The 11,966-nt window shown below is 36.4% G+C and overlaps 1 protein-coding gene across 1 annotated transcript; it reads right to left on the bottom strand.

Annotated features, from left to right (window-relative positions):
* Nucleotides 1-2,164: 2,164 nt before the first annotated feature.
* LOC107575281 (NXPE family member 3-like) lies at nucleotides 2,165-3,205 on the bottom strand (the record flags this gene model as incomplete). The annotated part of the gene is made up of 3 exons (XM_016261687.1): nucleotides 2,954-3,205; nucleotides 2,327-2,742; nucleotides 2,165-2,235 (listed from the first exon to the last, which is right to left on the bottom strand). Coding segments are annotated over exons 1-3 (739 nt in total), but the record flags the coding sequence as incomplete, so codon positions are not given.
* Between the last annotated feature and the right edge of the window lie 8,761 nt (nucleotides 3,206-11,966).

The raw sequence follows: 11,966 nt of genomic DNA, 5'->3' as shown, positions 1-11,966 counted from the left end.
GTATATCAATAATGATACTATCATATATGTTACCTATCAAGCTATATGTAATTGTCACATAAGATATAAGATTATAACATATATAAAATCCCCACAGTAAAATGTGTACATGTGTTAACAATATATGATGATTTCTCATATGGTATTATATGCAGCAACCATGTCAACGATATTAATTTTATTTATATATGCAACATGTAATCAATAATCTGTGTTTATATATGTTTTGTAATAAATCACTTGTGTTTTTTGGAAATTCTGTACAGAAGACGTGTACTAGCACCCCCTACAGTATAACAATGAAAACACGGATTCTAGGAGCACAATTATAGCTAAAATATATTTAGAATTTTTCTCAAGTTTTTCTATAAGTCAAGTATACTTAAATGTCATTTTAAGTATATTTCTGAAAAATATGTAAAGCCCATTTCTGAGACGTACATAAAAAGTAGACTAAAAGTATACTTTCCTACTTTTAGTTTAAAATAAGTATACTAATAGCACACTTGAATAAATGTCTTTTTCATAAGGGTTAGAATCCGCTCACCGCTCAAAATGCTGAGTTTTTGTCCAGTGCTGAGCTTTGCGAGCTCATGAATCCTCTGTCCATTATTTTTAAAATCAAAATAATGGATAAATGTTGTGTTTGTGGTGAGCAGGCACGGATCAGTAGTGGACTGCAAACACGTTCCTGTGTGAAAGCACAATGAGCCCGTGCTGCTTCTGCATCGCATATGAACCACACATGGACTGCATACACACTGCAGACGGAGCATGTGTGAACCTGGCGTGATGGCACAGACGTCGCGAGAGCACACAAGTAAGCCTTTGCTAATTTTGCCAGTCGGGGGCATTTGTGGTCTTTGGTAAGCAAGTTTTGCACGGCAGAGTTTGCACTGCACTTCATTTTCATTAATTTTATTATTTTCATTAATTTTATTATAAGAGCTTCACACAGAACTCTGGTTTGACATCGTCCCAAGTAACCGTTTATATGCCACGCAAGTCTACAGTGTGTGTGTGAGACAATGTGCTCTTTCAAAAACATAAAAAACTAGTAAAGTGTCCAAACTTTGACCAGTACTGTATAAATAACAATATACACAATTTAAAATTAAATTATTTGATAATTATTAAATAATTATTTCTGCCATAATTATTCTAAAGTGCCATTTTACAGAAGTAGTGTTTACAGAATAACGTTAAAGTGGAAAAATATTGTTCATTCTAACCTCGCGCCCATAGTTTTGATTAGAATACATCAGGTAGCCGCAGATGTTCAAATATTGTATCGCATCCGAAGGTCAAATCAGATCCTAATTTTCTGCATATGCATATGATCGGAACTCCATGCAGCTCCCGCTCTACTCTCCATTGGAAATTAATGACTTCCAGTCTATCACTTGTCGTTTGTCGGAGATAGTGGAAAGGCGGCTTTAAGGGCAGGTTTTACTGTAGCAATGATCTAATAGTGGAAACGCGGCTTGATTTTGGGCCCCACCCGGCTCGTTGTTAGCCCTGGCACGCACTGACCAACAGGAAAATGACAAGCAGCCGCTTCTAATATGCCATTAACACAGAAGTATACGGGGAGATAAAACAAAGCATGTATCGGTAACAGTATCGTTTGTCCTGAAGCTTATCGGTAGTCCGGTATTGACCCAATTACATACAGGTCCAAAAAAAAATACCGGTTCTGTACCCATCCCTAGACCTATTGCAAAAACAGGAAAACATATATTTGTATATTTACTTATATAATGGATATACTTGTACATGGCATTTATGTCCAAAATGGTATTGCACATACAGTACATAAACATATATTTGTATGGCCTAGATATATATGTTAATATATGAAATTGTTCCTATTTCTTATAGGTTTCATATATGTTTTTACTTCATATGATATTTTACTTCATTTATTTCATACTTCCATTTGTGTTTACTGTGTTTTAAAATATTTCATTCTCTGAAACGCCACTTAAGTGTGTGCGACAATTTCAGTGTCTAAACAGTGCCAAATATTAATGACATAAACCAATTTGCTAACAATAAACAAAAATAACTCAAGCCTAATTCTCGTTTGCTGTTAGAATCACCCCCCCCCCTCAAACAGGAGATGAGATGGTCAAAACGTACCAAGACCATTATGTAAACATACCAATGGCTGTAGTGTTGGGAAGGACATTCAGGATTTTTTGGTCTCCACTAATAGCAACATTTGTTAATTTCCTGTGGAGAAAAAATATATATATATTTTGTACACTTTTTTTGTGTGTTTTACAATTCTACAATTATTCTGAAATTAATTTTGAATCATTACTTTGAAAAAAGCTGCTGCTCAAGAAGATTTAATGGGTTTTCCAAACGTCCGCCTGAATGACGAACCAGTTTGTCACAGGAAAGATTCTTCGGTCTCTCACACTGCCACACCGTCCCTGTTCTTATATCCTTATGCTCACAACAGCAGTCTCCTTTCCTCCAACTTCCATCTGCACCCCACTTAAGATTACATTCTACTACTTCACGGATCCTGGTATTTTTGGGTCCTGATCCTTCAAAGTAGCCATTAAAGTGGGTGCGTGGGAATGAAGACTCCCTGTATTTTTTAAGAATCTGCACAACCTCACTGGAGTGCTCTAGACGTACATTAACTTGTGCCTGACCTTCCCAGGGCAGAAGAAGAGCAACAGAGTAAGTCCCATTACAATGATCCACAACCTCCCCGTACACACTCGCCTTCAAGAGAAATGGAAAAGATCAAATGTAATGCAGAAAACTAATGTCTGTTGGTAAAGACTTTTTAAAGCTTTTAAACATAAAACATAATATGTAATATTTTTGTAAATAAATCAGCAATTATCGGAAGTGAAACTTAACATAACAAATGTCTGTATATTGATTTTATTTATTTGTTTATTTTCAAAAATATGTCATAAAATATACTCACCTTTAGCTCTGTACTGAAAAGTTTTGCTTTGAAAAAGTCTCCTCCATATCTTTTCAGGTTCTTGTTGTGGTCTCTGGCTGTGATAATAACAGAGATATTTTCTCCCACTTTGTAACTCTCTTTGAGTCCCACAATAGAGAAAGTTGAGTGGACTGGACTTGTGCTCTGAATCAGATGAGTGATTTCTTCATCTGGAATAGGCCAGTCCAGAGCCTTCTGTAGTCTTTCCCACTCCTCATCGCTGATTCCCATGTCAACCGCTGAGATTATGGATGAATTGTTATTTCGAGGAACTGGTACAGGTCTGGGGGGCTGAAATGGTTTGATATGGATCCCACCATTCAATGCCCACAGAGCCTGAGTGAGGACCAGAATATCATTCATACCAAATTCCATTTATTTCTATGTGCAACTGGTTAATGTTCATTGTAGATACAGATATTTTCTGGATAATACTAGAAAAGTTATATAGATCTGTAGGCATTTGGCGTAATCATGCACAAACGGTCAATGGGTTGGGTTCAAAAGCATCAAGTAAAGAGTTTCCTTTACACAACAAGTCAAAAACAAACAGCAAGTTATATGTGTGTGACAAAGATGCCATCCACTTCCCCACCACTAATTATGAGAGTATTTAAAGCTGAAGTTTGTAACTTTTTCAGTGTTAAAATACCAGCTTACAGGTGCAGTTAGTGATTTCTGAGAAATACTGTTGGAATTTGAAATCGCCAGCCAAACAAACACAACCCTACCTAAAAGAAACATGCATTGCTCCACTCCCAAAATAACGAACACGCTATGCAACACAGGCATCAGAAAATAAAAGAGGAGACTACTATCCATGTGTGGAGAAAATATCAGGAGTCAAGTGTGTTATGCACGCAAGTTATATAGCATGTTTCAGCTGCAAATAACGGTTATTTTGATAATCAATAAATCTATCAATAATTTCTATGATTAATCTTATTAATTTTTCAAATGAAATAAATGTAATATAAAAATTTATTTTAAGCCAATACTTAACCATGGTATTTGTAGTAAAAATGAGGTTGTACAAATGGTAATCAATATGCCAAAAAAACATGGTTACTACACTTTTACTATAATAAAACCATGTTTAATTTTCATAAAGGACAGACAATATAAATACATATAAATACATTTAGAGCACTTAAAGTTGGCATGAAATGTAAGTTGCGATAGTCTTTTCTTCCCTATTGTGATGTACATCTGAGTGAGCCGGCTTCTGGAATGTAGGGCGGGATTTCACCCTTTGCCTGGAGTTTGATTGACAGGTGACCTGACCAATCATAATGCTGAATCCACCATTTTGTCCAACAAAACAACCCAAACAGGAGAGTTAAATTAATGTGAGTGGACTATGGTGTACTGACATCTTTCCGTGGTTGAGACAACATAACTCAAATGTTCATTCATGTTTATTTCATGCTATAACTAGCAGTAAAGAGGAAGAGATGATCGGTTCATGTGCTGTTTGAACTGAGGCGATTGCGTTCTCACACCACACATCATCAGTCATTGAAAAATACATTGCGGAGCAAAGAGGACACTGACAATGCGCCAAGAGACAAGACAGAAGTTACTTTTGGAGTGAAACAAAATCTCAGCTTTCAAAATGTGTCATTTTTTTAAAGAAATTCAAACAATAAATATCATTTTTGTGGCTCTTTAATATGACAGATCGCTGTAGCACCTCAGTTCTAGCGGTTCAAATGTGAATTGATCTCTTCCTGTTAGTTATAACGTGAAATACACATGAATGAACATTAGAAGGTTTGTTATCTCCACCGCGGAAAGACGTCAATACAACATTTTCAAGTTTGACTCTATTGATGTTAATCTATTAACTTTCCTGTCTGTTTTGTTTGTCTAACCAAATGGCGGATTCGGCAATATGATTGGTCAGATCGCCTGTCAATCAAACTCCCGACGAAGGGTGCTAAAAGTCTTACGTCGTGAAGAGAAGAGATGTTGTTGAGAGGGCGAGGAGAGGTTAATGTTTTTGATTAAAGATTACAAGTGCAAATTAATTAAAAAAAATAATGATGTGCACGGACAAATCATTTATAATAAATAATTCAACACTGTGTAAAAAAATTGAATTGTCATTTTTTATTTCCTGATGACTTTAACTTAGTGATTGTTATCGGGATGCAAAGAGACTTTCAACTAGCATAACAAAAAATGTTTTTGAAACAAATCACCCTGCCTTTAATACAGCTAATTAGCCTGCATTCACATTTTAACTCCCTTTAAGTCTATTTACTGTTACTGCTCTAATAAAATACATTTACTTATCTTACATGTATAATTTTAAACCCATGTTTAATGTCTAACAAGAAAAAATTTAGCCAAATGTATTGTCAAAATGATTGTGCTCCTATTCTCTTGTGCTCCGTCTGTTTATTCAGTGAAGTCTGTGAAGTTTACGGAGAGTGCGAGCGGTCAGGAGAAGCCTCTATGCTAAATGGAAATAATCATGTGATTTTTCTAATATTTAGCCTACAAATAATGACCCAACTGTGAAATTAAAATAAATAAATAAATACATAAAATGAAATAAAAAAGCTGAGCTGAGAGAAAAAATATGTCTCAAATGCTTCAGACAGCGCAAGCATAAATACCAAACATACAAATGCATTGATTCCTGCTAAAACCTATTGATTTTACTTTAAAACTACAATTACAGCAGTTCCACAAATTTGTACCTTCATTTCATTCTGCATTTGTTTGCTAATTTCAGATGCATAATTCAGATTTAGGAATTTAATTGTAATTTAAAATGCTTTTTCAATTCAAATTGATTTTAATGTCACACAGCCTTATTTATTTGATTAGCATTTTAACATCTGCTTTAAAATGTCTTACCAAACAGAATGATGTCCAAAGAAAAGCCAGTAGTAATGCATACCGTCTTAACCTGCAGACTGATAATACATGGAAATAATCAATTTCCAAATCCTTCAAAACATGAAAACATTGACCCATAATATGACAAATGTAATAATGTCCATAAACTCCTGATTACCTGGTGCATTTGATTTCTCCGTGGATGGCATGACCGTGGCTAAATCTATTGTTCTCCTATTTTACGTCAGCTTGTGAGTGAAGAAAATGGCCATACGGCTCTGAAAGCGAGGCCTTCCCACGAAGTATATGACATGCAGTGGAACGAACACGGCTGTCCTCAGTGATAGAACTTTAGCCAGCAGTTTTCTGTATATATATATAAAGCAGGAACACAAGAACAGGAGTGTAAACATAAAAGATACCACAAAGGACACTGATAAAAATGTGTGGTGGAATATGGCACCGAGCTGTGGACTTATGCACTTTCAGGAAAAAAGCAGTCACTTGGGCGGTAACTTTTCAAAAGACATACCTTTGCACCATATTTACCTCTAAAGAGTGTATTTTAGTTTCTTAAAGATGCATATTAGCATTAAACTGTACATATTAATACCTAAACAGTACATAATGTGTTCAATCAATGGTACATCAGATATATGTGACCCTGGAGCACAAAACCAGTCTTAAAGGCGATTTTTTTTTTTTTTGCACCCTCAGATTCCAGATTGTCAAATAGTTGTATCTCAGCCAGATATTGTCATATCTTAACAAACCATACATTAATGGAAAGATTATTTATTCAGCTTTCGGATGATGTATAAATCTATTTATTTGACACTTATGACTGGTTTTGTGGTACAGGGTCATATATATATATATATATTAGAGCTGTCAAAGTTAACACGTTAATAATGCCTTAACGCAAATTCATTTTAAGAGATGAACTCAGCGACACCGACTCATCTCCGCAGTAGTGGATGTGCATGCATGTTTCATACGGTGATTCAGAATGCAGCGGCACGACTGGTCTTCAACGAGCCCAAAAGAGCCCATGTTACACCTCTCTTCATCTCCTTGCACTGGCTACCGGTTGCGGCCCGAATCAAGTTCAAGACATTGATGCTTGCATATAGAACAGCCACAGGCTCAGCACCCGCCTACTTCCACTCACTACTACGAATTTACATCCCCTCCAGAAGTCTGAGATCCGCTAGTGAGCGACGCCTCGTGGTACCATCACAGAGAGGCTCAAAATCACTTTCCAGAACATTCTCATTCACCACTCCTGGCTGGTGGAACGATCTTCCCACCCCTATCCGGAATGCTGAATCCCTGACAATTTTCAAGCGACAGCTGAAAACTCATCTCTTTCGAAGCTACTTGACTTCATCATAAAAAAAAAAAAAATTTTTTATTCCTTCTCTTTCTAGCTTGTACTTATTTGAACAATGTCTAAGAACTTGGTATTACAACCACTTCTTGTGTCTGTTTGCCTCTCTTAAGAAGAATCGCTTTATGTATCCCCCAATTGTAAGTCGCTTTGGATAAAAGCGTCTGCTAAATGACTAAATGTAATACGGATTACATAATCGGAGAATTTCTGTTTTCCATTTGAATTGGTTCATTTGAAAGTAGACATTTCACTCTCTATAGATATATTTTTTATGTCTGTAAAGCAAAGGTTTACACGGAGTTCCGCGCTCAAGTTCACAGACCGAGACGGCAGAAAGCACATCATGTATGCTTTCATTATATTACAAAAGCGCGTATTTTTGTTATTGTGAGTGCACACACATGAATGTAGAGTCTTTACAGATTCGAAAGATGTATTACTCTTATCTGTATGACCACAAATTACGGAGTATTTTAAGAGCAAGTGAGCGCACCGGTGCCTCCATCTGTCCAGCAGTGAGCGCTACTGTTCTGCTTCCACGCTCAGACGCTTCAATGGTGCACGTTTTTCTAGATTGGTCTTTACAGATTCGAAAGATGTATTACTCTTATCTGTATGACCACAAATTACGGAGTATTTTAAGAGCAAGTGAGCGCACCGGTGCCTCCATCTGTCCAGCAGTGAGCGCTACTGTTCTGCTTCCACGCTCAGACGCTTCAATGGTGCACGTTTTTCTAGATTGACATTAGATTGAGCGGCCATGTAAAGTTGCTAATACTTACATATTTCAGATGATAAGCCATATTTATGGTGGATGAATGATAGGCAAGCGTTTGGGTGTCCTGCCGGATGTAATGTATTACCATAGCCGATGTACCAACGAAACGTTATACCTATCAGATTGTGCTACCAAAAATATATTTACATTGTTTTAAGGGTAAGTTTAGGGTAAGGGTAGGTGTGGACGGGTAGGTTTAGGGTAGGGGTAGGTATGGACATTAAAAAAAGCCTCAAACCACATGAATAAGATGCTGGTAGCACAATCTGATAGGTAGCATTTTTTGCTATCGATTTGTGCTACCCATCTTTTTAATGGGAGGTACCACAATTTGGGCGGGACCGCTGCAACCGGAAGCGCGGAGAGCGACCCAGTCAGCAAATTTCCTTTGGCTCGGATCTGGATCATATCAACAGATAAAGTGTGGCCCAGATTAGTTCGTGTTTGCTGGCCCAAAACTGGTCCAGATCTTTTTAGCCAGAACTGAACCAAAACAGTGCCATAACCCAACCCAGAGTGAGACAAATATCATCTATTTTCTACTACAACCGGTTATGACGCGAAATAAACACGCTCATGTCATGTAATCTCAGCATTAAAACAGCATTACCTTTACCGCGGGCAAGTCATTCAGTGTCCACAGCTTGTTGCTAGAAAATTGCAATGTGCAAATTTTGCAGTTTATATGTTTGCATAATTTTTTTTTTTTTTGTATGTGTTGGTTATTGTATCTAAAAATAAATAGAAATGTAATTTAATAGATTGGGCTCTGTTGTTAAATGCAGCCTTTAATTTTTTAGTAATGTGCTCTAATTGGGCTCCCTATTGTATAGCATTAGCTAAGATAGATTTTTTTTTATCCTTAAGAAAATTTTAATTATAATTGAGTTTATTTAAAGGCAGAGCCATAAACTGTTCATTAAACCACTGTTTATTAAAAAAACAAAACATTTTATGTTTTCTCCCCCTGCTGTAAAATGTATGAAACTGTGACTTCAAAACTGAGGTACAATTACACTAATGGTTTCATTAATATTATGTACATAATTAAGTATTATGTCTAAAAATAGCCTGTTATTAAAGTAGCTAAAATTTTCATAATTTAAAAATGCACCCATGTCTTGGGTGATAGAAAAGAATGTGTGCAGTGCTGATTTACACTCATTTATGTGCTTGCCTTGAAATAATATCTAATGTGTGAAACTAATTATGATATACTAATGTTCTTTTTTCTCTTCTTTCTCCTGACAGACTGTGAGTGAGAAAGACTGGCGAGACTTACTAAAAGTATACATTTTTGTACATTTATCCACTCATCTGACATTTGCAAAATAGCACACTTCTGTTATGTTCTGTATTGTAATTCTGTTATTAAAATTCTACCATAAACATTTTTTTTAAATGAGTGTGAATCCATTTTTGTGTTTAAGATTTACTGTGTAATGGGTATTTTAAATAATAAAAAAAAAATAGGTGTGGTGTAAATATGGTTATATGAATATCATATAAGGTCCATATATCAGCCACATCTGTTTTTATTATTTGGCTCACTGGGTTGGTTTATGGCACTGTTTAGGTTCAGTTCTGGCTAAAAAGATCTGGACCAGTTTTGGGCCGGCAAACACAAACTAATCTGGGCCACACTTTAGCTGTTGATATGATCCAGATCCGCGCCAAAGTAAATTTGCTGACTGGGTAACGATCTGTCCGTCACGGACTGCGTGACTTCGCCAATGTGGATTTTTATTTTCTCTTTTTCTGCAACTAGTACAATTTTGGTCGACCAAGCCTCTTCTGGTCGACTAACGATTAGTCGACTATTAGAGGGCAGCCCTAATAAATAAAAATATATATATATATATATATATACAGGGTGCGATTTGCTGGTCTATGCATCCCTGCATCTGCTGAAAAAAAACATCCTGCGAACCCGCTCCGGCATCCCGATCTGAATGAAATGATTCACAATATATAATGCAATTGCAGCGTTTCGAAACCGTGACTTGTTTAGCTAATTCTGAGCTTCAGTAAGCTCCGTTGATGCTGTGTTCCTTGCTCACTTTCTCTATATAATCTATTTGTTGTTTGAATAACCGTGGAAATGAAATCATTACAATTAACAGGCCCAACTTACAATGTTTTTATCCAATTGTGATCACGTTAAATACCGTAGAGATAGAGCCTATTTACACTAAGTGAAAATAGCAGTATTTTTTAGTGATATGCTATTAACAATAAGTGCAAATAGCTAGATTCTATTTATACTATGTTAAAATAGAAGGATATTCTGCTAATTACTTACTGCAAATAGTGGCAATTATCTGCACCTCAGCATTGTAATACATTATAAAATAGTATGCGATAATAACTAATTGATTTCAAATAAATATATTGATTTAATTATAATTATTAAATGCCACCTTATTGGGACAAAAGCCCTAGACCTACTCTAACCACTAACCATTATTTTCTTTAATTTTATTAAAAATAAATGCTTTTTTGATGTGATTTGAAATCTGAAAAGGGAGAAAAAGAGTTCGACATAAGGCAGATTTTAACCCGGGTCGATTGCGTCAAAAGTAATTTTGCAGATGCTTTATTATCTACGCCACTGAATCTGTCGACCGCTGACCGTCTTTTCTAATGTTAACGAGCCCAGTCACACGTTGGTGGGTGAAGCTGGGGCAAGTTCAAGCTCAAACCGGTGTGCACCGTTTTGCTACAGTTTCCGGTTTGAACGACAGGTTTCCTGAAAACGGTGTGCAACGGTGAGCAACAGGGTTTGAGAAGCGTTTTCTCTTGCTTGATGGGTGTGTCAAACATGTCAGCCCAATCAGCAGCAGCATGTGTATAAACCACGCGGCATTAAAGAGACAGCTGCACAATGTAATTACCATCCAAATAAATTCACAAGAGCAAGTATATTGTTTGCACATGTTTATTTACATTAAAGCCAAAATAACTGAAATAATAAGAGCACAAGTATAGATCTGGAACTTCTTTAAGTCTGTCTATATATCATGTAGTAATTGCAGTGTTGTCACGAATCCGGTCCATGAACTTTCCTTTTCATTGACTCTCGCACCACACAAACTCCTCTGATTATATAATGGTAAATATTACAATATCATAGCACAACAACAGTGCTCAGCAATAATGATAAGCCTAATACTCAGAATAAAAAATAATAAGGTTATATCGATCATAACACAGTTTTGGAGGTAAGAAGTGGATTATCCTTCACCTGAAATGTTTGTCTTTTCATCCTGAAATGTGAGGCACATGTTGGATCACAATAATTAGGAAGCACAGTTTGCACAAACCCCTTCACTGGATTGGGATGTGCTCTTTTATTCTGGAGGGCGAGGGCGGTGACTGCACCATCGAGCGTGTTTTGCAGTATTAAACACGTATTTATACTGATTTCATCAGGCTCTGAAAATTCTTCAAAAAGAACACAAAGAATGGCCTTCTCAGCTGCCATAGCTGCAACTCTTGCGTCATCAGAACAGTTCAACGCACCACCATTTCTGTTTAAAACACGTTTTGCACCGTTTTTGTCAGGATTGAACGCATCCCTGGTATTTCTGCCAACAAGGCGACCTATTTGCACTCAGTGTAGATAGACACTCTGGTTGTTGTTGTTTTATTTTTATTCCCAACAGTTAAACAGTCGCCCACAGCCAAAAAACAGCCTATATATACTTTTCTTCTTCTTTTTTTTTTTTGTTACTACACGTTTTGGGCTGGTATTTTTTTTTTAAAATGGGCTGGTTTTACGCTGTTGTAGGGCTGGAGATCCGCTCTGTGATGCACTCAGATGTTTCGTTGATCAAGTTTAATTGACAAGACGGTTGACCCTGAGTGGTCAGCTAAATATCTACAGTGGATCTAAAATATTAATAATTAATCATAATTAGTTATGGTTAATTATTCATATTTCCCCATGAGCTGATTCGCTACAATATATA

Source organism: Sinocyclocheilus grahami, unplaced genomic scaffold (genome assembly GCF_001515645.1).
Source record: "Sinocyclocheilus grahami isolate Dianchi unplaced genomic scaffold, SAMN03320097.WGS_v1.1 scaffold2547.1, whole genome shotgun sequence".
Lineage (NCBI taxonomy): Eukaryota > Metazoa > Chordata > Actinopteri > Cypriniformes > Cyprinidae > Sinocyclocheilus > Sinocyclocheilus grahami.
The sequence above is the reverse complement of the archived record's forward strand: the minus strand, read 5'-3'. Positions and strand labels throughout refer to the sequence as shown.